Source organism: Dermacentor variabilis, chromosome 8, assembly GCF_050947875.1.
Source record: "Dermacentor variabilis isolate Ectoservices chromosome 8, ASM5094787v1, whole genome shotgun sequence".
Lineage (NCBI taxonomy): Eukaryota > Metazoa > Arthropoda > Arachnida > Ixodida > Ixodidae > Dermacentor > Dermacentor variabilis.
The window spans coordinates 34,130,881-34,157,497 of NC_134575.1; the positions used below are offsets into that span (position 1 = coordinate 34,130,881).

Here is a 26,617-nt window from a genome sequence, read left to right on the forward strand (position 1 = left end):
GGCCACTGATGCCCTTTCTCGTATAACCACAGCTGATTTCACTTCACTTCACTTTATTACCTTAAAGGCCCCCAGGATTGGGGGTATTACATAAGGGGTGGGTAGCTATTAAAATAAATTATATACACAAGGGAAAGATGTTTAGGTACAAGTTTGCTCGCTGGTAAATATGTTAATTATACAGTTCAAAAACGTCGATGGGCAGGTGATTGCGGCGATGTCGTGTGGAAGGCCGTTCCAGTCCGAGGCTGAACGTGGGAAGAATGATGTGGCAAACGTGGTAGTGTGCGTACGTGGACGGGCGACTTGAAAGGGATGACCAATGCGGAGAGAAATGCGTGCAGGAGGGCTGATGTAGGGTGGATGATGAAGTGAGCTGTAAAAAAACCTATGAAATAAGTACATAGTAGCGATACGACGCCGACAAGTCAGGCTTGTTAAGCCGGTTTCTGCTTTTAACGATGATATACTGACATTATATGAATAGCATGAATGGATGAATCATTATCTCTATCTCCAAGCGTCGACTGGGCCGCATTCTCTTCTGCACAGCAGAATGACAAAGAGCTTGCCGCATTTCAGGAGAGCCCTAATTCTCTGAGACTTATGCCCCATCCATGCTCGCCTGAGCCCTTGTGGTGCGATGTCTCCGCAGACCTTCCCTGCCGTTCTGTTCCGGATTCACTACGACGCACCATTTTCCACTCTCTACATGATGTATGTTGCCCAGGTATTTGGGCTACTCAGCGCCTTCTCACCCAGCGCTATGTCTGGCCCAGAATTAACGGTGACGTGCGCGCTTGGACTGCCCTGCCAGACAACAAAGATCTCCCGTCATACCAAGACGCCTCCCCAAGCCTTCCTTCCGCCCCGGCTGTCATTTCAACAGTGTTCACCTAGACATTGTGGGCCCTCTATCCATGTCTCAAGGTTATTGTTACATACTTACCATGGTCGACCGTTTCGCACGCTGGCCGGAGGCTGTTCCCATTCATGACGCCACAGCTGAGTCTATTTCCTGCGCTTTCATTTCTGCGTGAGTATCTCACTTGGTTGTCCTGGCACCGTGACAAAAGACCATGAACACCAATTTGAGCCCTCCTTGTTTGCTTGCCTTAATTTCATTCTCGGCGCCAGGCACTGCCTCACCATTGCGTATCACCTATGCCAACAGCATGGTGGAACGCCTTCACCAACAACTGAAGGCCACCCTGGCTACCCACCTCAGTTACACCACATGGGTTGACCCCTTGCCCCTTGTGCTCCAGGGTTTAAGGGCCATCCTCCAGGCAAATCTACAGTGCTCAGCAGCAAAACTGGTCTGTGGTAGTTCTCTGCGTCTCCCCGGAGACTTCTTCACATCAACGCAGCTACCATCCCAGGCACAAGAATTCCTACAATGCCTCCTGGACAGTGTTAAAGGCCTCTGGCCCACTCTGCCCCGTCCTTCCCACCACTATACAATCTTCGTGCACCCTGACCTGGCCACTTCAACACAAGTTTTTGTGCGCCGCAACGCTGTCCAACCACCGCTAACCCCTGCCTACGATGGACCATCCTGCATCCTCCACCGCACACCGAAAACCCCACCCTACTACAGAACGACCGTAAAGAGACACTAAGCTGAGGCCGCCTTAAGCCGGCTTGCGTGGAGACCGCGATGGAAAGCCTCGCATTGCCAGCTCAGCTCGTGCTAGAGTGCCATAGCCGACCCTCAGTCTGGTTTTGACTTTCAGTCTAGGCGGGGGGCCCTGTAGCACCTGGGCGGCGCCTCGAACCCGGATAGCGAACACACGCATGAGAAGAAAGTAAAGACGGTGCCTGGTCGTGGCAAGCGAAACTATGGCTTGCGCTTCTTTTCCATGGTCGATTCGGGTCAGCTGTCTTTCTCCTTCGCTCCTGATGCATAAGCCTATAATAGGAATGTCAGGTATAAGAACATCCACTATTTGATGTCTAGCATACTTGGAAAACACCCATTCGGACACCTGGAATATGTGCCTGATTTGAAACATTGTGAAAAACAATGAAAGAAGAGAACCCACCACATGAAGACAAGCTGACACTGAGGAGCAAAACCTAGCCGTGTACCTTTAAACTCATTTTACTAAAACACTTTGTACTTACTGTTGAAACTTGCAGCACAAGTCCAATCGGAAGTGCTTGATGATGTCTGACACTTTTTAGATATCATAACTTTAATCAAGAGTTTTGATTTTGGTGCACTACCTTCATGGGTGGAATTGTGCACTTAGCACCTCGCTTAAGCTTGTTCCTTAAGGCCTCGTAAATTCTTATACCAATAACCTCCCTGAAAGTAATTTCTCATTGCAATTTCTTTCGTTTTCCTCTCTACAATTTAGTTTGTTTTCAACATAACAATTGACGAACAACAATAATGGCTTAGAATATTAAAAATAATTCAGCCATGCCGTAATTTACCAACCACTACGTAGATTTAGTGGCACAGACACTCAAGACAGTTCCTCAATTTATTTACGTGGCAGAAATGACATGATGGAATGAATAAGCCACGATGGTGGAACACTAACTTCTACAGAGAAATTCAGTTTGGCTAGAACACAATGTAATTGCACCACAAATAACAAGATAATTTGTACGGTAGTTTATCAACAAATACTTGCCAACTCATAGAAAAATATGTGTGCAACCAATGATAACAATGGTGGTTAAACAACTAATGCACCAGGTTTTCCTATCGTAATCTTAGTTTGAAGGTCCATCATTCTAGCCCTTAGTGCAGCTCGCTTCCACTTGCAAGCTGCTACCTCCTTTAAGCGTCCACAGACTGATGCTTTAATAGCATCTCACACTGAAGAGACTGCAAAGGAAAATATTTATATTAAGCAGAGTTCGATCAACAGCTTGTTCAGTTTACTTTCGTATCCCTTTACCACAGCCAGTCTATGCAAGATGGGAACGATGGGAATAGCCCCGCCACATGCTCCGCAAAGGGTGGCATGACATCGTTTGAATGCAGAAGCAAGGATCGGCGTACCTGTTTGAAATCGATGTCCGGAAACACAGCGCTGAAGTCGGCCGTTGCCACCCTAAGAGTTCCAGCTGCCGATGTGGAATGATGCGGACACGTGACAAGCGACCATCTCCTTTCTGTCGTCCTGTGCACCCGAGCTCTCCGTGCCTTGACTCCATCAGCTGCCGGCAAGGCTTCTCCCACTGTCAGATAAGAAAGGAGTATTTTTTTTATTTATACACACATTTCAGTCCCAAGCAGGAGGAGCACAAGTTGAATACAGAAACAAAAAGATGCATAAATGTAACACCTACAGGACAACAGGTTTGAAAAATGAGACAACTTGACAAGAAGGAATAATGCCCCCTCAAGTATAACCCTTCCAGTCATAGCGTATACATTTGTGTGTGCGACTGGTTCTTGCCACTCCCATCCAGAGGTGGCAAGAAAACTGGGCCAGAACTTGGCACAGCCAACTCTCTAAGTATGTGATAGCATACTTAGAACGTGAAGATTGTGACAATCTTGAGAGCTGCACGAGCATGCGTCACGGGTGAACTTGCAAAATCTCGTTTATCAAAGTGACATTTATATACCTCATATCTCTTAGCAACTTGCGATTTTGTGCACTTTGTGATGCGCTCGTATACATTAAATGCATCTCGGGCGGATGAAGTGCACCTATAATGTTACTAATAAGTTTGTCATCAATGCTGGGCATATGTGAATCGGTTATCTTGCTCTCTGAAGCTGTTGCCGAGATGGATTGCGAACTAGGCCAGCTACAAATTCTAGCTGCGGAGGGCATCAAGATATTGAGGAGTCCAGATCGGAGAAAGTGGACAGGACATTCGCACAGCATTCATTACGAATCTCAAGCACAATGTATGCAATCTCGGAACACTTACAGCAGAGTTCCGAAATCTAAAGGAGGGAGAGACGAGATGGTGTCAACAACAGAAAGCGGTGGCTTCAGGTTCAAATCCCAAACAAGACCACCTAATACTGCACACACACAAAATCTCTTCTTGCTTTTTAAATTTTGCCATTTTTTACTAGCTACTACCAGAAGAGTAGGTGGCATTATTCAATACAATTCAGCCACAATGCACGAAAACGTGCAGCTCGACTGGCAGCAGCTAGCTACGTCGGGCCAGGTGCGTGACGTCATGCGGGTAGTACAGAGGCCTGGTAGTTGGTTTAGGCTTGTGACGTCGTGTCGCAGCCAGTAAGAATTCAGGTCCCGTTCCACTGATGCAGATGCAGGCCTTTTTGCTCAATGGGCCATATGATGCTGCTTTCGCATCAAAAAAACATTTAACCCTTAGAAACAAACAAACCGGCTCCTAAGATGTTGTTTTAGATCAACCTGCTTTTCGTTGTTTTTCATTTGCACACTGTTGCGGCAGCCTCACGCACATTCTCACGTAAGTAAACACCCCTGGCACGCAGCGAAGCATACACGGAATGTGCAGAGTAATGAATTTTGGTGACGAAACTTCTTGCAAAGCTTCCACAGAGTTGCACTTTATGTATGAAACAGAGCACATAGTTTTACCAGCTAGTGTGGCTGTAACTACAGCATATTATTGTACCGTAACATACTACCACTTTTAAGCGTGACCTTCTTGCGCTGCCAGCATATACCTGCATAAGCTAGTCTCTCGCACTCTATGACTGTGCGCCAATAATCAATCGCATTTCCAGCCACTCCTTGTTCATCTCGCGTATCCGTTTGCAAAGTGCAGCCGAATGCACCGATCACTGCTGGAAGTCTCGGCCTCACGACAAGCTTTTGCCGCGTCGGTCAGAATCTCCCTAGGGCAAGCCATTTCAGGTGTTTCGGCCAGTGCGTCGCCAAACAGCACCTTCCAACATGAATGCACCACTGGTTGTAGGCGTTCTGTTGCATCATGGGCAAGGCACCATTGAGACTCGTGCAAAGGCGCACTGTTTACATCAAAGCTGTATACTTCTACCACTCAATGCATCTGTCGTGTCCGTCGTCCCATTCCCGGAGGTGAACCAGGCTTCAAGCACTCTGCTCCCAATAATAATAAAGATAATACTAAATGAAATGAATCAATCAAAATGCATTGTTTCAAATTAATGGGTAAACTGGAATCGCTTGCGAATAGCACATGGCCTCTCAAGCAGGAGGCACTGCCATATATGCAAAGGACAAAACATGCAAACAACCACTGACCCTTGACTTGCAAGAGGACAATGTCACCAACTGTGAAGATGTCTGCACCACACTAACAAAAGACATAATTATATTATCCACTGTGTATATTTTTCCAGGCACACCCGAGTGAGATTCCGAGAAGTTCACGACCACGCACTCTGCATGGGTTGGCTGTGATGACATTACACCAGTGATCATAGTTGGAGGCTTCAATGTGGACATTTCAAAGCCAGACAAGAAATGGTTCACTCAATCTGTGCTCAAAAGAGTTTGAAGTTCCACACCAATCCAAGTCACCCAACTACTCAACAACAGTCGTGTGTATATTTACCTTTGGCCAAGATTCTGTATTTGTAACCGAACCAATCAGTGTATATCCCAGTAATCACAAAGCTATCGTCAGCATCATTACCAGATAATGAAAATAAATACATGTACCATTGTCTAACCCAGTGTGATGTGCTATAGCTTGGCTGGTCATCCACCTTTGCAGACTGGATTGGCTCTATATTTATATAGGTGCGGCTTTTACACTGAACCCGGCTACTTGGTCTTGTTTTTTGACTGCGACTATGGTATCCACTGTAATCCTCCGTGCTCGCCGACCACCACAAGCGGGAGTGCTACCCTTATAACGAATTCACTTATTCATTCATGCATGCCGCACATTTGGCACACTCGTCTTCGCTATCACTGCCACTGCTTGCACGCTTATTCACCGCGGCACATCCGTCATCCATGGCATTGGAGATCCTCATTATTTTTGAGCTCTCAGCAACAGCCTCCGACGACACGGTAGTCCTGAACTTAGCGTCACCTATTACTCCCCCTCCTCCTCTGCCTTCTGGATTGGATTGGCGCAGCTCACTACGTGTTTCTGCGTGCTTTTCCGAGTGCAGATTGGTGGGCGCCTGCTTTCTGCACTGGGCTTTTATACAATCGCGTGTCGCTGCTTTCGTTTCCTCTGGATTGATTCGACGTGGCTTGGTGCAGGCGCACAGGCTTGGTGCGCACTTGCTTTTTGCACTGGGCTTTCAACACATCGCTTGCTGCTCGCACTTACATATAAAGACGAAGTGGGCATCGTTTAGTGCGGAAGTGCTGTGCCGCAGGCGTACCGTGTATGTAAGCGCACAGCAATGCCAAATGTTGAACCGGGGACCACCATCCACAGTGATGAATGGGCTGCATACAACTGCATCCCAACCTTAGTGGATGCTAACGGAGCGAGCTTCAATCTGCAATGGGAAATAGTAAACCACAGCGTGAACTTCGTGGACCCGATCACGGGCGTTCACAAGCAAAAAATAGAAAGTTAATGGCAGAAAATTAAGCGCCACCTCATCTCTGCCGGCTACAGGGTAACTGCACCGCTGCTGGAGTCACACCTCACATGGCTGTGGCGGGTATCAATTAATGGCCACACGCACTGCAAAGACTCATTTCTGTGTTTGGTAGAAACCATCGCTCGGAGCTACCCTGTATGAAGACTTTCCTGCGCGTGTTAGAAGCCATCACTCGGCGCTACCCAGTGTGAATGTACATCACAAAGTAATGGAAAATAAAGCGCAGTTTTCTGACCCTTTGCTTTTGTGCGAATGTTTCCCGGCATTGCTGCGTGCTTACATACATGGTACGTCTGTGGCACAGCACTTCTGCGCTAAGCAACGCTCACTACATCTTCATATATAAACGCGAGCAGCGAGCGATGTGTTGAAAGCCCAGTGCAAAAAAAATTGAAGGGCACTTTGTAAGTTCCAAGGTGTGTTCGGCGAAAGCCTGTGCTTATTCGACTGACTCGGTGCCGAGTGCTGTCGAAGATTGTTGGCACTAGAGGTACTAAGTGTGTCGCTGTAGTCTGTGCTCGGACCCGGTTGTGACGACAGCCACTGCTGCCGCGTTCGTTTCGCTTCCCTGGCCTTGGTGCCCGGTGACGCGGCCACTCGCTGCTGCCGCTTTCTTTCCGCTTCCCTGGCCTTGGCACCTGGTGACGCCACCAGTCGCCGCTGCCGCTTTCTTTCCGCTTCCCTGGCCTTGGTGCTTGGTGACGCTGCCACTCGCTGCTGCCGCTTTCTTTCCGCTTCCCTGGCCTTGGTGTCTGGTGACGCGGCCACTCGCTGTTGTCGCTTCCGTTCCGCTTCCCTGGCCTTGGCGCCCGGTGACATGTTAGCCCGCCGCATGCGCATTCGCTCGTTCTTCTTCTGGCGTTTGATATCGGGGGAATCCACATTCTTCGAACCGCTTGCAGTGGAATCATCACCGGGCCGCTTGGGAGCCATCCGACTAACTCGACTGCTACAACGAGACGTCTGACGAAGGAGCGTTGCCGCCGCGCGCGCGCCGCTGTGTCATCACGTGATTTCTGAAAGGGGAGAAGACAGCTGTGGCGGCGCAACTGTTGCTATGCACCAAATGTCCCTCCTTGAGATTTATGAATTGTCATGGCACTGGCGGTATCAGAGGAAACTGCGTCCGCTTGACTGACATATGCTTGACCAGCTTGCCCTTCAATTGGAATTGCATGGTCACCAAATCTATGGGTATCCAGCCGTTCATGTTATGCCTGTATCCACGTTGGGCAAGCTTTGCTTTGGCTAACATTCCAACTCCAGGGGGGCATCGTAGCCAAACTCTAGAGGGTTTCCCTTGTGCATCATACTCAATCAACTTGAGCTTCCCAACCATTCCATTAACCAATCCATCCGTTATGTCTATATTTCTAAGGAGCATATACGGCTTCTCCAAGCATAAGACAAACATCGGTGGCAGATTCCCCGTTTCAATGCGGCTGAAAGTTTCTAGTGCCCGCTTAGCCAATTCCTTTTGTTCATGCGTTCGGTAGCCAGTTATGAAATCCCTAGCTGCATGTTCAACTTTGTCTTCACATCGGTTAGCAATTTTCTCATTATAGGCATCCACCTCGCCGTTACTGTAGTACAGCCGAACGGCGTCTGAACATAGCACTGCCCCTTCGGCGTCTACAAATCTTGATTCTATCAGGTCCACTTCAAAGTCTTCCAGGACAGCACCGTCTCCAATCTTGGCCAGAAGATTGGAGAACACCGCGTCGCTCTGGCGGACAACTTGAGTTAGGGGAAAGTATTCCAAGTGATGCCACGGTATTACGTCAGTGCTAAACACGGCACCACTTGCTCTGGGGTGTTTATACACTTCCGATGCCCTGACCGGTGGTAACTGCCTCATGTCACCGCATAGAATGACGTCAAAGCCACCGAACGGCTCCCTCATTCTATCTGCCCTAATTTGCCGGAGCCTTCTGTCGACCTGTCATAGCAAGTCAGATGACAACATGCTGACTTCGTCAATTATGATACACCTCACCCCCTTGAACAAGGTTCGGAACGTGTCTAGGTCAGCTGCAGAAAGACTCCTATCTTCGCGGCCGGCAGACATGACAATCTTAATGGCCGAGTGGACAGTGACACCATTGAGGGCAACTGCAGCTTTGCCGGTCGTGGCACAGGCTATGTAAGCATTAACCCCAGAAATTTCCATGTCTCCATAGCCAATCTTCTTGCTTTCGCAGTACCTGTTGTAGACATCCATGATCAATCGAAGTGTGAAGGTCTTGTCACATCCAGCCAGACCAGTGAAGAATATGCGGAGAGGCTTGGCGTCCTCGCTCGTGACGCGATGAATCACTTCTTCGATTATCATCCGCTGACGATGGTTAGTCATCCTCATTCTTGCGTAAAATTCATCTAAAGGCATACAATCCTCTCTTTTCTTGACGCCGGGGCAATTTGCAGCGATGACAACGCTTGTGACTGTGCTTTCCGGTACAATGTCAGTATCGCCATTTTCCACCACCAGTCTAGCTCGAGACACACCATCCTCTCCCTTTTCCTCTTCTCTTTCTCCTTCACAACCGTCCTCGATTCCGACACTCGTTGATGTCGCGAATGTATTCCAAGAGTTCAGCCTTTGTAACTCCACTGTCGTACTTGCTCTTGACTTCCATAATCCTCTCCTTGTTCTCGTCAAAGATGGTCTCAAACTCGTTACGGTCTAGAAAGTCATTCTCCTTTCTAAACGGCAAGTACAGCATCACATGTTCCCGCTTGTAGTTAACGACGTCGTTAACATCATAGTCTCTGCACCGAAGTATGGCCGTCTTCCTCCGCTTGACCAACTTGTTAATGTTGTATTCCGTCATGAATTCTGCAAGTGTGACATCTTCCATTTCAGGAGGTCGTTCTTCGTACTTTTCAACCACACCCTTTCGCCAGATGTCGGTGCTGGTCGCGTCCAACTGTTCCTCGTCCATTTCGCGCTTAGTTTTCCTACTTCGAACTCGCTCTTCGAGCCAAACCGTGTTTACAAAGATGACATCCGTACTCGTTTGGCTCATTTCAAACTGTAGCAACATCCAGGCTGCTTCTTGTGCAGACATTTCTATGCCATTCAGTATGTGCACACCCAGTTTTCGCATCGCCTGTTCGTAAGTCATTTTGCTCTCATCTTCCTCAAGCATTTTTCTTGATGGCTCAGCCTAGAGAAGACACGCCACGGGCTGCCTTGTTTACATACTCAACCACATAGGCAGCGCAGGCATACACATCCAGGATTATCTGTAGATCCATGTTGGAGTTCAACATTTCGGCAATCCAAGGGTTGAAGGCATTGGTATTGCATTGGTCCAAATCTCGTTTCATCATCATAGTGGGTCTCGTAAGGCCGGACCGGATCACCATCTGGTATTGCTCAAAGTCCCGTATGTCGTGCTGTTCCCACATGGCTTCAAACGACTCGTAAACTGTACCGTTCAAGACTTCGTGAAGCGCATCCCGCTTTGCCTTGAGCTTTTCGAACCGCTTGGTACCCTCGGGATCTTCATCCTCGTCAGGCGATACCAGCGGGGTCAACACCTTGGTACAAGGCATCGGCCACAACGGGAAATTAAATCGGCACGTCTTCCTGGATCCCTTGTAACACGTGTGGGTATGTTCGTGTCGCTGACTCCTAGGCCTCTTCAAAGCTTCGTTGTTCACCGACAGGAGTCGCTCGGCCAGTGCAACAGTCTCCGGCATACCACCGTTTTCAACCACTTCGTTAGCCGCATCGGCCATCCAAAGGAGTATGTGAGCGTGGGCACTGCCGCGGTGTTGAAACTCTATACGCTTGAAATACTCCAGAACGTGGTTAGGCTTGAAAGGGCTTATACGCTTGTTGCACAGTATTTGCATGATTACTCTAACCATGTGTTCAAAGTAAACCGCACAGACCACCGGGTCTTCGTTAACCAATACGGCTGCGTGGTAACTGTTCATCTCCTCTTCATCTACGTCAAAGTCAGAGGGTGAAACCTTCAGTCTCTTCAAGAGTTCGAGAAGTCGAGGCCAGTGCATTTCAGACGCCGAGAGCGTAAGGAACGCCATCGGTTTCCCCAACTGTCGTATCATGGCAAGCAGCTCGGCCTTGCGGGTATGCCAATATTGTATGGTATTGGGTACACCCCTCATGAAACCCATGTCTCGCTCAATCAGGTTCTCCACCTTTTCGGGATTCTCCACATCACCCCTCGTCAACTTCTGTACTCCCTGGGTGTTCTTGAAGACGGCATTCAAGCTGTCGCAGACGCGATGACGTATCACCTTCATGGCCATATAGAGTACGTGCATCGGCAAGGCCTGTCACTGCGCCTAATCTCGGACGTCGCCATGGTCATAATGGTGGGCTTTGCTTCTGGCTTAATGTATCTAGCGTGGCCGAGGTATATCTGTGGAAACGACAGTTCCTCTGCGTGCGTGTCGTAGAGAATGCTCATTGGCCTCTGACCTTCGCCGGAAGCCATTGTCACAGTACGGTTGAGAGCTTCGTCTTCATCATACATCACAGTATGCTGATCCATTGTTAAAGCGGCTGCGTCAGACATTGGGTCATCTCCACCGTCATCGCATTCCTCAAGTTCCACCTCATTGTTTTGAACTACATCGATCAAATTGTTGACCTTTTCGAGATCAATCTTAATGTCATAGTGCTGGTATAGGGGGAAATTTTGCAGCACCTCTACCCACGGCAGCAACTGTTCGCGCGTTACCTCGTCTGCCAGATACACTCCCCTATCGATGCGGCGTCTCTTTATGTTCGCTAGTATCTGCTGCTGGTCGTCCACATCTTTAGGCAACAGTTTCAACATCTGGTCAGTGTCCACTGGTACGCTCACGATTGGCCCCTTGATGCCATACTGTCCGTTCTTCCAGTTCATTAAAGGGACACTAAAGGTTACCAGAAACTCAAGTTAAAGTGGTAGAGCAATGTTCTAGAACGTCTAAGGCGTCAATATAATCGCGAACAGAGCTTTAGTAACCGAGAAATTGAGGTAAATGCATGACACGATTTGAGACCCCCCAGCGACATTCCGGTACTAGCCCGATGACGAAAGCACTCCTCATAATTTGTGTTACTAATACTCAACTACTCGTATTAAAAATATAATTTCATTCGATTATAAGATGGAAAAAAATGCTACTTGTCTACGTCTATTCGATTCAAAGAAAAAATAACATTTTGACGTTACCCTTGAGTAGTATGGGTGATCGAACGGTTTCGTTTTCGCTCGACTCTGCGCGCTCGACTCTGCGCCGCGCACGCTTTGGAGTTTCAGTAGTTTCGTTATCGCATTGTGCTGTGAGGGTTCTGCTGGCTCGCGAAACTTTCATTTGGAACAAGCAGCGAGAATGCCACGTCCATGTGATGTCGTGGGAAGCCCTCGTTGCTTTCCCGCTCCGGAGAGCCGGTGTCGAGGCCGCCGTTGTAGTACGCAACGACGCCGGCAGTGCGAGCCCTCAGCAGCAGGTCGCGTTCGTCGGTGCTCAAATCGCTGAAGTTGAGCCCACCATCGCGAGCCAATCTGTCGGTGTCAGGGTCCATTGCGACGAGCGACGAAGTTAGCGTCATAGAATGAAGTACCAGCTTATGGGCGTCTTGCGCTGGAGTTTGAGGTATAGTAGCGGCGCCTGGTGGCGGTGCAGGAAACGACATCTGGGTCGTGCCAGCTTGGGTCGTATTGAGCCCTGGCGGTGGCGAAGCCCGTTTCTAGGCTGAGTTTTGCGTCGATTCGCACATTTTTATGCCCTGTTGCGAGTGCAAAAAGGCTCGTCGCTTCTCATAGACCACGCCGACCACGCTGCGAGCTCGCCGCAGCCTATAGTTTAACGAAAACGGACTCTCCGTGTGCCGTAGGACGTAATTCGTTTCTCCTTCCGCTAGCCACCATACTAGGGTGGCTAGAATTGGGAGGTGTGAAGACCGCGGCGCCGCCGCCATTGCCTAGGGAGGCCCCGCTACGCGTTCCTCCCACTGGGGTAAAATTTGGCGCTTCCGTCGGGGGCGTGGGTAGGGTGGCTAGCGCGGGAGCGCCGTGTGCTTATCGGTCTCGTAGGCCACGGTGCAGTGCAAAGTAATTCTCGTGGTCGGTATAGTGCAGCTGTATTTTTTTTCGCGTTTCCTAAATTTCGATCGCTTTACAACACAGCGAATCTAAGTGGCACAGAATGGGATGACGTGAAGGTCAGAGTGTGCGAGTGCTTCAGGTCTTGGGGCAAGCTTCGAGCGCACGAGGAGCGTGGGGCGAATAAAATCGTCTCCGACGCGATCCTCCTGCTCTCGAGGCCACTGTCCGGCGGGCCTGGTGTTGCTTCGGCTCTGGCCTCACTCCGAAAGGAACTTCGGATTCTCCTGCAGCGACGCTGGGACGGCTTGAGGGCCACAGCCTGAGCAGAGCTGTGGGAAATGGAAGCGTGGTGCAGCAGAAACGTCCTACGTAAGCATCTTTCAAGGAAGAACACAACTCTCTTTCCCTAATAGATCCAAGTGATGGTAGCATAGTCGACTCACCAGATGGAGTTCTTGCACTGGCGAGGCAGTTTTACATGACCTTGTGTGCCTCTCCAGCTGTATTTCCGTTTGCTTCACCAGCTGAGCCGCCACAAGCGTGCGACTCAGCCATAGATGAGCACGAGCTATTTTCGGCCTTGAAGTCTATGAAGCGTAATCGCAGGCCAGGATCCGATGGTCTGACAGTCGAATTTTATGTTAAATTTTGGACACTGTTAGCGAAGCCGTTCATATAACTGGTGAACAGGCTACTCGGTGAAGGGACTTAGCGTCTCAACGAGAGGGGCTAATCACTCTATTTTGTAAGGACGAGTCGAGGAGCTCCGATCTGAGAACATGGCATCCAATCGCGCTTCTGAACTGCGATTATAAGCTCATAGCAAAGTGCCTGTGTACGCGACTCAAAGCAGTGCTCAGCACTGTTTTGGGTCCATACCGGGCATGTATAGTGTCCAGGGGCACTCTACTCAGCTTCACGGTTTAGCGGTGAGGGACCTTCTCCTGGAGGGAAATACCAGGAAACTTCCGGTATTCTTTGCTCCTTCGATCAGGAGAAGGCTTTCGGCATCATTAGCCATAGGTACCTTTTCCATGTTCTGTAAGGGGCTGGTTTTAGTGTGGGTTTTTGGCAGATGGGGTCCAAGCTTTGTATTCTCGACCGACTTCTGCTGTTGTCATACGGGACTGCGTCTCGGGGGCTTCTGTATCCCTCAGCATGTCTATACATCGTCATTCAGACACTCGAGGACAGGTTCACTCGTGCATTTAGCACTACGCGACTGCACGCAAAAGTTGGGAAGAATTTTTGTTTTTAGCAGCCAATGTGCCACAGATTGGCTGCAGGAGGCATTCCGCTGATCTAACAGGATCGGTGTCTAGGTTTTATTGTATAACATGTATTCACTTTTTCCTCAAAAGCTTAAATCAGTGTGTCATCCACAACAAAGCCAAGAAGGTTAAGCCCTGCGTTTTGTAAGAATGTGATGTTATGCAATAACTGTGTTATTTCCAATAAACATGTATTAAGTCGCAAGCGCTTTGTACTTTCTAGAATTTCTTCACCACAATGCTGATATATTGCATGAACTTCCTCCATTTAAAGTAATGTCGCAATCCCAAATATGTGACTTATGTGCGGGCGACACATTCAAGGTTATTCCAATGCGCTCGCCTTGCGCGGCAATTCCTATGAACTATATTTTCGGTAAGGCATAAGCGCGCTAATCTCGGCAAGAGGTGGTCGCAAAAACCGTTGCTGTGTCGGCTGCGTAGGCAGTGCTCGCTGTTCCCATGTGGAATGAGAGCAGCGAAACATCATTAGGTTCCCTCAGCATCTACAATGTAGAGAAAAAAGTCTGGTCAGATTTTAACGCATTCAAACGCAAAAACTAAGCGCTACCAAATGATTTTCCCGCTCGGAGGTATGCAGACGCCCTGAGAAACTACGGCGCCCTAAACGGCGCCCCGGCCGGCAGCGCCGTCACGTGGCAGGAACGTGTTTTGGGGCCAGCTTCCGGAGGCCGGTCTTCACACCTCCCCATTCTAGCCACCCTAACCATACTCCCGCTTTCGCTCTGCTGTCGGCTCTGTCTCTGGCCGCGCGTTCGCGTTTTGCGCAGAAAAGCCGTAGCGCCGTCTGCGGACGCCGTTCTACTCACCGATGGCGCAACGTCACTATGAGACCATGATGTCAGTACTCCTCGATCGGAGGGCGGGCGATTTGAACTGCGCTAGAGGTACGCGGACGCTTCAGAACGCATTTTCTCTTAAAATAAGTCTCTCCTTGGCACGAAACAAGCGTTTCGAGGTTTCTGTGATGGTATTTCAACAGTCCACGTTGACTTAATAGTAACCTTTAGTGTCCCTTTAACCTGCGGATTTGCACAAATGGTATGCGCGGCGACAACAGTCTCTCGGCAACCGGATTCAAACGCGGCAATCCCTCCGGCATCGGCGGGTACGTGTAACCGTTGGAAACACTGTAGAGGGGAATCTTTTGCTCTCTGAGGCTACCCTTACACGTGTTGCACAGCACAGCACTGGCTAAAGTCTCTCTGTCCCACTCCGGATAAGCTAGGTTTAAAGTCGGAAACATCACTTCAGACACTGGTGTAAGCTTGTCCTTATGCCATAGTCGATCACACACCGAACACGCATAACCAAACGGATTGTTAACGAAACGTCTGGTAAACTCACGCATTGCAGACTCGAATTCGCCCACTCTTCTGGCATGTTTTGCACGACGTTCTTCTGCAACTGCCTCGCTGAATTGTAGACAGCTACCCGCCTCTTCGGCACGTCGTTTCCTCCGCTTCTCGTTTTGCCTTTCTCGGATTGGCCGTTCTTTCTCAAGTCGTTGCCGTCGCTCTTCAGAAGTTTCACGGGCACGTCTCATTCGTTTGGTAGCATTCCAGCGCTCCGAACTAGTACTGTCAGACTCACTGGCCAAACTAGTGGAAGCACTCCCTTCTCCAGTGATAGAACGTTGTCGCCGAGCCACATACTGAGCACGTTGCTTGGCCAGACGTTCTTCCCGCTCTTCATCAGTCTCTGTAGCACGCCGCAACCTTCGCTTCTCATTCCAACGAGCAGCTCTGTCTCCAGGAGGCATCTCACCTCGTGTCTAGCAGAGGCAAGCGCAGCTGCTTATATACCGCCGCGAGCGACGGCGCGAGTTGGAGCCCCGTTTCTCCTCTGTCGTGACGTCACGGTGTCACGTGGTCAGCCTTGAAGGCGACGCCGCGAGCGACGGCGCGAGTTGGAGCCCCGTTTCTCCTCTGTCGTGACGTCACGGTGTCACGTGGTATGGCATGGGGTCACTAAAGGTCATTGAAGGCGACACCGCCGCGCCTGAGGAGCTGAGTTGAGCTCTAGTAATATGCTTCGCATAAAAAAGCCCAGTGCAGAAACCAGGCGCACGCCAATGTGCGCTCGGAAAAGCGCGCGCAAGCACGTGGCGAGCCGCGCCAGTCCAATCCAGAATGCAGAGGAGGAGTAAAAAACGGAAGACACTTTGTCGAGACTGTGAAACGGCGGAAGCCCGACACCATTGCCAATGACGATTTGTTGCGTCGGAAACACCACGGAGGCACAAAACTCGTACTTGCTCGGCTTGCCGCGGCAAGACGGCGGTCACGGCGCTTCCGAGCTTCATTTGCTTTGGTACCCGGAGATGCAGCGCGTCGCTTCAAGCGCATTGCCTCTCTTGCTTTGGCCCGTCGCGTCCCTGGACTCTGTGGTGCTGGACGCGCCTCGCCGCCCTGTTGCATGCGACGTATACGCGCAGCCTCTCTTGAGCGTCGCTTGCGTTCAGCGGCTGCTGCACGTCGCGTGTTGGGAGACACTGGTTTGGCAAGACGAGGCATCCTTCCCACACGATACCGCAAAGTAAACTGCCGCCGCCACACCACACCCAAGCAGACGGTCGCCGCGCGCGCCTCGCGACAGTGACGTCAGGCCACACAGCGCCCATTGGGAGGGCACCTCACCCTTGAACACACGGCCGTCACGCGTGCCGATGAGATGAGTCATCCTGTGCGGTGGCGAACCAGCCCGACACCCGCACTTGATGACAGTGACGTCACGCACGCGAGCCAATCAGGAGGCGCACACCTGCGCCTAGCGACAGTGACGTCACGACAGAGGAGACCAATCAGGAGCCCGGAAAGCTGCGACAGTTTCTGCTAACGGCAGATGATCTTGACAACGAGCCAATAAAGGCTTCCACCTTAATAGATGACGCTCAGGACTACCGACGACACCGCACACTGCGCGCGCGCAATAGATTCGCGAACAAACCAGTGCCTCCACTCGCCTCGGGACGTTTACGAAGCGATCAAACCTTCACCACTTCGTACTCACGCGGTAACACTTGGCAAGGCCGCCGGCGGAGGCGCAGCTCGTTTCGCTTCATAAATCGCTGAAGCCACCCCCTGCTAGCCTTGAATTTCGCCGGATCGATGCCCAGGAGGCGGGCGATCGCGAACGCCTTCACGCGGATCATCTCGGTCGACAGAGTGGAGCCGCTCTTCCTCGTCGCGACGACGTACTGCGCCAGCTCTCGCTCGAGTTCCGGGAACTTGCACGCCTTCCCGCGGAACGCCTCCCGCGACTTGTTCGTCCCCGCGAGCACCGCTTTCTGCTTCAGCCACCGGCGCACGCACTTGTCGTCGACGCCGAAGTTGCGGCCTGCAACCCGCTTGCCGTGCTCCTCGGCGTACGCGACAACCTTGAGTTTAAACGCGGCGTCGTACGCCGTCAAACGGACGCTCTCCATTGCGGACTCTCCCTCCCGGCAGCGGACAGACGCGCCGCGGGCGCAGGCCGGCCGAGCCGACCGCGAAAACCGACCGCACAAAGAAAAAGGTGCGGCGACACGCTACGACACGCGCGTTGCCGCCATTGCCACGACGTCAGAGGTCAACGCGCAACTCCCGCCATCTAGTGGGAAGGGCGCGAAAAAAATCCGCTATAATGCGCGCGCTCGCGGCATAGGCGCACCGAACCCGATTGCTTCTCGGTCGGAACCATATTTAGGAGTGCAAACTCCGCTGTTTGCGGCGACCAGAAAAGGTCACAAGCCCGCGGAGCCACTATCATTATGGCGGCCTGGAAAGAAATTACCGCCGTTTCGGTTGCCAGGGCAACCGGTCGAGCGGGTTGCTCCCGTGCGGTCGCGCGCGCCTGACTTCTACTGAGGGCAGTCTCGCGTGCTTCTTTACCGCTCGTAGCATTTCTTTCTCTATGCTTGTAGCCCGAAGAGCAACTGCTGCTACGCCTCACCCGCTGTGTCAACATCGCTGACGTTCCCCGCCGTTGATGTTCCCGGCTTGTCGCACTCACTCATTTTTGGAGCTTTGGTAGCACGACACGACGCTTCCCGGGGAGTCCGCTTCCTTTTCGGGGATGTCAAAATTGTCAAAGACGGAGGGAAGATGCAGGGAACTGCCCATTGACGCAGCCCAGGTTTCTTCGGGTGGTCAAGGATTACCTCGCCACTAAGCTCACCGTAGTACTTATCACGTCTCATCATGTTGCTCGTGAAATGCTTCTCGCAGATGAAATCTCTCGATGTGAGCTGACGGTCGCCCCCAGGAATTGCCGCAGCCCATACTTGCAGACGCTCAGGATCATTCGGTGCCTTGAAGATGCTCACCTTCTCCTTGCAACACTTGTAACCGCTTTTGCAATTTTGAACAAAACACCTGCGTCCCATCTTGGTCTAGCAAATTCCGAAGGAGGTCGCACTGCGCGTAGCAGCGCTGTTAGTATTGCAGCCCTCGAACAGACACTGACAAGAAATGTTGCTGTTTGACTGAAGGGCTCACAAATACAACGTTACGGCGTGCCCGCTGAAGCAAACACCCGTGTCGGCTGGTTTGAGCGGGCGCCGCCGGAGAGCGCGCCGGAGCCGCCTGCCCGGGCCACGGAGCAAGACATTTAGGAGGCGAAACTCCCGTCAGCGCGAGCGAGCGCGGGCGACCAGATAAGGTCACAATTGTATGCGCCGACGGGGCCGTATACAGTGGCGGCGCCATGCGGCGCGTCGTAGAAGCCGCAGCGAAAAATAAAATGCAGCGTCCCGGCAGGCTGCTCCGGCGCGCTCTCAACGGCGGTAATTTCTTTCGAGGCCGCCAGGCGCCGCCAGCACGATAACGGCTCCGCGGGCTTGTGACCCTTTCTAGTCGCCGCAAACAGCGGAGTTTCCTCTCCTAAATGTTTTTTGCTCCGTGGCCCGGGCGCTGCATTTTTTTTTTTCCCGCTGCGGCTTTTACGACGCGCTGCATGGCGCCGCCACTGCATACGGCCCCGTCGGCGCCGCGACCTTATCTGGGCGCCCGCGCTCGCTCGCACTGAAGGTAGTTTCACCTCCTAAATGGTCTTCCTCCGTGATCGGAACTTACTAACGCGTCTTGACACTGTAAAAGCGCACAAAAACGAGAAGCGAAGAGAGTGGACAGGGCGAAGCGCTTATCCATTCTGTTACTAACGCGATGACGCAGAGAACAGTGTCGGCGTCCCGCGTCTGGTCTCGGACGTCGCTTCGGCGAAAATATATCGCCGCACCACGCATACGCAGGCCTTCCATGTGACGCAAGGAATTGACTTAACTGAATTTCTCAAGCTAAAATACGTGGAAAAATCGTAAACCACGACTTACAACCTACATACATGATAGCTCTAGGTTCGTAATTTGAACATACGAGAAAACATAATTCTGTTACGCAATATGTTGTCTCGGCGGGCTTGACGCTGGAAGTTTTCCAGCAGTCGCAGGCCGGGGTCCCTTTCTCGGCGACGTCGAGCGTTCAGGCGCCGACTCTCGCGTTCCCTGGTCTGGAACTCGGGATCCTCGACTCGGCGCCGCCTCTTCGCAGCCGCAGCCTCGGCGCGGCGTTCCGGATCAGCTCGCCGGCGACGCATCGCTTCTCGCTTGGCAGTACGGCGCTTTTCCTTGTAAGCCGCTTCTTCTTCGGGCGTCCGCACTTTCTTCGGTCTCCCCATGGCAGCAGCACGTACGCACGGAGGAGGCGAGAGGTGTGTCGCCGCGCCGGCTGTTCCGAGCGTTTTCACTCGCCTGTGAGGTCACGACTCCGCCCTGCGCGCGTGCGGTGCGAGGAGGTTGCGCGGCTCGGTGCTCTCGCACCTGGTTGCTACACAACGCGAGGCGGCGTGCAGCTGGATTGAGTTTTCTGGTTACGCTCCACGGCGAAACTAAAAACACGGGTAGCCACAACAGAGGGCGAAAAAATCGACGGCGCGCCCCAGCTAATAGAACAAGCAGAGTGAAGCCACTTGAAGGATGCCTGCGCAAGTTCAATATCCCCCGCCAGAGGCGCCGTAGTAAGCGCAATTTTATCTTCCAACCTTTCTCCCACATTAAATGAATCATTTTTATTACATAAGAGCACAAACTTATCATTGCTAATTAGATATTTCACTCTTCACTAGTAACTTGTTTTTTTTTTTTTGCCATTATAAACGCAAATAGCACTCAGCATCATTGATTTTCCACACGACCTTTGGCCTGGATTTAACATTTTTACCGGTATGTTCACGTGCACGGCAGGCATGGATTTATGCGTTCGTGCACTTACGCTGGTTGCTTATTTTGTGTTAAAAGCAGTTTGCTGCGCTTCGATACTTTGTGTTATTTAACTCGGGGTGAAGAGACGTGTTGCGAGTGGAAATGCAAGTACGAAAGCAAGGTCGCAAGGTTTCCATCATGCGCCATGCAGTACACGCCTGCATCGAAACGGGAGACGGATTCTGCTGGGACTGACGACAGCAATAACGGTGTTGTTTAACATCACTGCTTGAATCGTTATGCAATATTCGTCCCGTTAACTTACAGTGGGAGAGAAGTTAAACTACATCCTGCATCACATATGGGCAGTCAGGACCCTCCATTGCTTTTTCCTAAATAAACATTTAGTTGCGAGGCCGTCGCTATACACACACAATCACGAAGGAGCAATATCGTAACGCATGTCACATTTTTCATCTTATTGTAGCCATGGCCATATGTGACTGAGTAGCTCTTCATATATATATATATATATATATATATATATATATACGAGGTCTGTTATAAAAGCATCGGACCTCTTTTTTTTTTTTTAACACCTGATGCACATGAAACAAGCACGCTTGCATCAGCCAACCTTGAACCTTCGTGCGAACACACAAATTTTTTCCTTCCTGTCGATAGCGTCAGTCGCTGGGACGCAGCGTTTGAGTGAGGTAGTGAGCAATGCCCTCATCGGTTTTTTATTACAAGGAAAATGGCAGAGCAACTGGAGCAGCGCTACTGCATTAAATTTTGCCGGAAACAGGCCGACAGCCAAGTGGAAACCATTCAGAAGATTGACGGCTTTCGGTGATGATGCTGTGAGCAGCACACAGATTAAGGAGTGGTACAACCTCTTTAATGATGGCCGCACATCAGTGGAGAGCGAGCCATGCTCCGGTTGGCCATCAACATGCTGAAATGACCAGGTCATTGCCGAAGTGAACACTGTGGTGATGCGGGACCATCGTGTAAATACCGGAGAAATTGCGGAAGAGGTGGGCATCAGCACTTTTTCTACATATTCTATTGTGACTGAAGATTTGGCCATGAAGAGAGTTGCGGCGAAATTTGTGCCAAAGCTGCTCATGGTGGAGCAAAAGCAACTCCGTGTTCAAGTCTCGCAGGACATGTTGGATTCCACAAACAGTGACCCTGACTTCATGAACACCATAATAACTGGTGACGAGTCTTGTGTGTACGGGTACGACCTGGAAACCAAATCCCAGTCGTCGCAGTGGAAGCATTCCATGTCATCAAGACCAAAGAAGGCCCGCCAAGTGCGCAGCAACGTCAAAGTGATGCTGACTGCTTTGTTTGACTCCCGCGGTGTAGTACACCATGACTACGCCCCACAGAGTCAATCACCAAACAGTACTACAAGGATGTCCTCCGTCGCCTACGTGATGAGGTGCGACGCAAGAGACTAGAGTTGTGGTCAACAGGAAATTGGCGCATCCATTACGGCAATGCTCCTGCACATTCCTCTCGCACTTGATTCAGACTTTTTGGCGAAAAACCAGACTCCTGTAGTTAAACAGGCTCTTTACGCTTCTAATAAGGCCCCCTGCGACTTCTGGCCGTTTCCCAAAATCAAGAGGCCATTGAAAGGAGCATGATTTCAGACAAGAGAGGACATTATGGCTGCAACGAGAGCTGAGCTTCATTCCGAAAGAGGCCTTCTCGGAATGCTTCCAACGATGGCAGCACCACTGGGAGAATTGTGTGGAGTCCCAAGGAGACTGCTTTGAGGGTGATTAGGTTTCCAACGCTCCAGTTATGCCAGTTTTTTTTCTTTGGCCAAAGGTCGGATACTTTTCTAACAGACCTCGTGTAAATTTTTTTCGAGTCTGCCGGCAACTTCTTTCGTCCACAAAATTAAATAACCCTTTGATAAAGTGAAGTAAAAGGACAGAATTTAATGTATTAAACAATTGCAAGTGTGATAATTCACCAATATTTCATACTTGTTGGTTTCAAATGTTCTTGCTGCTCAGTTTGGTTTACCTTTGGTCATTTATTTTTGCAGTAGTGAAGTGGTGAATCATGTCCGTGCAGAAAAAAGATGCATCAGTTCATCTAGCTTCACAACTTCTATGCATTTGTGGCACCAGCAATGTGATCTTTTCTAGTGTATAAATGAGCCCACTAATGTTCTCATTTGTGACCTTAATAATAATTAAGCTGTTGACATGCATAGTAGTTAGGCAGACATCAATTTTATGGACAGTAGCAGTATTTAACATGCTGCTTAAGCACCCTAAAACAAACAATGTACATTTGCATGTGTTCTGTACTCGCAAACCATGACAATATAGGTGTTGCTTCTTTTTGTATTTCATAATGCAAAATTGTGTTTTCTCAATTTCTGATGCAGTCAATATTTCTGTTCCAGACATGCAGTAATGAGGGTGGCACCAGCATAAAGCAACACACTCCACGCACTAAAGAGAAGCTACTACCTACCTACGACAAGGTCATTGTGTGGACTTTGGCTGCTACTATAAGGTAAACAACAGCTGGTTTAGAAATAAATATGCTTGGTATATGCTGTGTTGGCTTGCTAGTCTTGAGATGCATGTCATTTGTTTGTAGCAGATGATACAAATATTTGTTTACCGTTTAGCATAAATGGTCCAAACATAAAAGAAAACACTACATGAGTTTGGCTGATCTGTGCTGTATCTCATGTGTCACGGTACTGCCCCAACAGAGTCTGCATCAAGCACATCTTGGTCATCACAGGAGCCCCCATCTATACCAACAGGAAGGGGCTCGAGCTGAACTTGCAAGGCTTTTACACCACAAACAAAAGAAACGGATGCAGAAGTATTTGAATGAGATATCAGATCTACGGAGGACTGTGTCAAGAGCTTCAGCCACTATTCCACTAGCACGGACATGGCCAAGTCATCCAGGTACCTCAAAAAGGACTTTCTACAAATTTTTTTTGTTCAGATGCAACTGCAACCTCTTGCCAAGCACGGACTATGCTGTACAAAATAATTCTATCAGTTTGCCCTTAATCAGCTTCCTGGCCATGTCAAATTCGAAATGTGTCAAGTAAAATATTTTTCTTTCTATGAATGCAAGCTTTTTCATTGCCCATGCTTGTTAGAAATCATTCTTCCTCATTCAAACATAAAGGTGAACGTATTGCTTGCGCATGCTTAATACCAGTCGCTGTCTAGTAGCATAACATATCTGTAGCAGTATTTTCTAGTGTTTGTTGCCATGCACAATTCCTCTCCTGAAATAGCGGATGCAGCAGCGGTATGCGTCTTGCATTAACCTACGCGCCATGTGCTATGCAGGTGCTATGCAGCATTTTACTTTCCTTAATATTTTTAGCCTTCAGTGCTTGCAGAGTAGAGTGGCTTCTTTCTTGAATGCAAGCTTACTCCTTACCATATCCCTTCTCTCGTTGATTGCTCTTCTTCCTCGGTAGCCTGTGTCTTTGCACATGCTATAGTATACATTGAAATGATTGATTTCAGAATCTGGTTTCACTGCTGTACTACTCGGTCCTGGTCGCCGTGTTATGTTTCTCATATGTGGGAGCCTGGTCAGTTGCATTGGGAAACAATCTATTGAGGTAAGCACCTGCTCTTGCAGTCTGCCCAGTGTTACGGTTGGCGTGTAGCACCCCATGAAAAAAGGATGCTCGACCACTATGCCTCATCGAAACGAAGGGTGAATTCCCGATTTGTTATGGTTGTCTCGAGTGAATGCCGGTCGGGTGGACGCCCCGCAGTGTTCACACAGGCCCCTTGGTGTGTGCGCGGGAGAACACTTTTTCACAAACGGTGCGACTCAAAGAGGGACCCCTTCCACGAACTGTAAACACTTTCCGAGAACAAACGTCGCCTAGAAGAAAGGCCCACTGAAAGTGGAACCTGCTGCAAAGCCATGACGAGGACTTACAACGTCACCTGCTGACGGCCACCTGCGGAGGCGAGCCCGTCTAGGCTCACCGGAGAAAGTGGGAGCAGCCAGCCATCCACAACCACACACAGTGCGGGTCACATGACGTTGACGTGAGCAAGATCCCGCCTACAATTTTAGGGGCCCCGCAATGTACTTTTCACTTCATTCTCTTCTCATTTTTTGACCAACCATTGAATAAACCGTGCAAGTTATGCACTAGCCGTCGTTTCGTCCTTGCCTGGTCGCCATGGTCTACCAGATGCCTGCAGCCCGCCAACAACGCCACGCTACCCCATAGTAACGTCGGTCGAGCTTCGATAAACAGGAGTAGCAACAACTCGGCAGCAGTGGGATACGCTACCCTGGAGAACGCAACACCAGCGACAGACTCCAAATTTACACGCACCATGATTGGTGCTTTCCGTTCCGTCCTTGAGACTGCAGCCGTGGGCAAAGTGTGCTTGCGGCCTTTCTCGGCCGTGAACGGAAACTAGTACATAAGCATACATGGTCCGAAGTGTATGAAGTTGATAACGAGATCGGTGGAAAGGCATGCAAAAGTGGCTGCAAAATGGTGATGCCCACAAAACCGACCATGCCCATATTGAGAGAATGTGGGGCACCAAGCGCGAGTTACACATTAGCGGAATGCGAAGGAACAAAATGAAACGTGCAGGTTGGAAAGGAGGTAACACTAAAATGCCAGGTCGTCCATGTCACTGTATTGGCTGCGGCAGTAGATGCTTGCATCACCTGAATGCTTCGCAATGCAGGTTGTTCATCTTCAACAGCGACTGTTGGTGCAAACTGGTGGGACACTGTCCAATCTGCTTGTGCTGCTGGTTGTCACTCGTTACCAGATTGCCACGTGCGATGAAGGCAAACACTGTGCCTGAAGCCGGATGGCTGAACGTGCCGTGAGTGATCCGTGGTGCATGAATTCTCAGTTATGTGGATCTTAGCCAATGTATAGTGTATTGTCTGAACCTTATGCGGTGACTGAATGCCGAGTCTCACTTGATCACCGACGCTGCCGGAGCACACATCACCTCTCTTCCAGGAGAGCAGCTGCACATCAGAGCTAACGTATCACCAGGCTCAGCCAATTCCATATGACGCGCCTCCTCTCCAGGGCAGTTGCACCGCGCCGCTCACTCATACGCATCTCTCCCTCTCCCCCACCTCACTTAGCCTCCGAATTCCGACTGTGCGAAAACAGGTGGATGGCCAGCAAAGCTCTTAGAAAACCACTCAAATGCCGTCAATGTGGATATGAAATCATAGTAATTATCGCTTTGTGGTCACTGTGATAAATAGTGATTGGTTCAGCAACCGTTTTTCCTTCTTGGCCAAGACCAAATTCAAACACGTTCTGTTCCTCTCAAAAGACAGACACCAGTCCCTCTCGGCCAACTGATCTGCGTGATCCTTGCACCGCTTGGCAGCGTTCTCTGCTTGACACTCCTCGTTGTCAAGGCAGGCTTGTAACTTGCGATCATTAGCCGATTGATCCGCGTGATACTTCTACGCGTGATGGCGCTGCTCGTTGGCTCAGCGCATAGAGTTTCATACAATAATTACTAGAGGGAACGAGAGCTGCAATGGGAGTGGTTGTGCCAGCATGGGAATTATGGGGAGTACATGTATTTGCCTAAACTTCGTCATTCTGGCTTCAAACGGCATTGTGACTTTGTAATCTCGTAATCTGTACTAATTTGTACAGTGCTCACCTACGGAGAGGAAACCTGGAGGCTTACGAAAAGGGTTCTACTTAAATTGAGGACGACGCAACGAGCTATGGAGAGAAGAATGATGGGTGTAACGTTAAGGGATAAGAAAAGAGCAGATTGGGTGAGGGAACAAACGCAAGTGAATTAGATCTTAGTTGAAATTAAGAAAAAGAAATGCGGGGGGGGGGGGCAGGACATGTAATGAGGAGGGATGATAACCGATGGTCATTAAGGGTTACGGACTGGATTCCAAGGGGAGGGAAGCGTAGCAGGGGGCGGCAGAAAGTTAGGTGGGCGGATGAGATTAAGAAGTTTGCAGGGTCGACATGGCCACAATTAGTACATGACCAGGGTTGTTGGAGAAGTGTGGGAGAGGCCTTTGCCCTGCAGTGATGTAACCAGGCTGAAGATGATGAATTTCCAACAATGTGCTGCGTAAGAAATAATTAAACAAACATTATTAAAATTTTCCGACGGCAGGAATTGAACCCAGGACCTCTAGCTCAGAAGCCTGATATTGAAACAATTAAGCTACGGATGCATGCATCAGTAGCAATGTGAAACGCCCTTATTAATTTATTGCGGCCATGCCAGTGCCCCGAGACACCAGGGGGGTATTCTGTAAGAGTCCACGTAGTGGACTGTCCATTTCAGCCACTGCTGATTGTATGCAGCTGTACGAGAGAGGAAGAGAGGAGCGGACCTAACCAATCAGCGGCGGCCAAAATGGGCAGTCCACTAGGTACTCTTACAGAATACCCCCCCACCCACCCGCCTACCCCTGGCACGTTTCAATTTGGCCACCTCGACAAGCTCAGTCAGTGCAGTTAGTAGAGATGGTGTGTGTT

General features: G+C 50.1%; 2 protein-coding genes across 10 annotated transcripts in view; one reads left to right on the forward strand and one right to left on the reverse strand.

The window, feature by feature from the left end:
* LOC142589975 (uncharacterized) overlaps positions 1–24,146 on the forward strand; it is a 35,789-nt gene extending 11,643 nt beyond the window's left edge. Inside the window, exons 2-4 of one of the 2 annotated variants that reach the window (XR_012830015.1) lie at positions 22,508–22,620; positions 22,826–23,030; positions 23,610–24,146. Coding sequence is in view for 1 of the 2 variants with exons in the window: in XM_075701738.1 (XP_075557853.1) it covers positions 22,508–22,620; positions 22,826–22,949 (237 nt within the window). In the remaining variant the exon portion in view is untranslated. Of the gene's footprint in view, positions 1–22,507; positions 22,621–22,825; positions 23,367–23,609 lie in introns of those variants that run through there. The other variant, XM_075701738.1, reaches the window with a different exon arrangement.
* The window catches only part of LOC142589973 (uncharacterized), a 49,824-nt gene that overhangs the window by 6,472 nt on the left and 16,735 nt on the right, over positions 1–26,617 (reverse strand). For 5 of the 8 annotated variants that reach the window (XM_075701729.1, XM_075701731.1, XM_075701733.1 and 2 more), the window contains exon 2: positions 3,020–3,198. In XM_075701729.1, coding sequence (XP_075557844.1) covers positions 3,020–3,198 — 179 coding nt within the window. Of the gene's footprint in view, positions 1–3,019; positions 3,199–16,904; positions 17,602–19,246; positions 19,870–26,617 lie in introns of those variants that run through there. The other 3 variants (XM_075701734.1, XM_075701736.1, XM_075701732.1) reach the window with 3 other exon arrangements.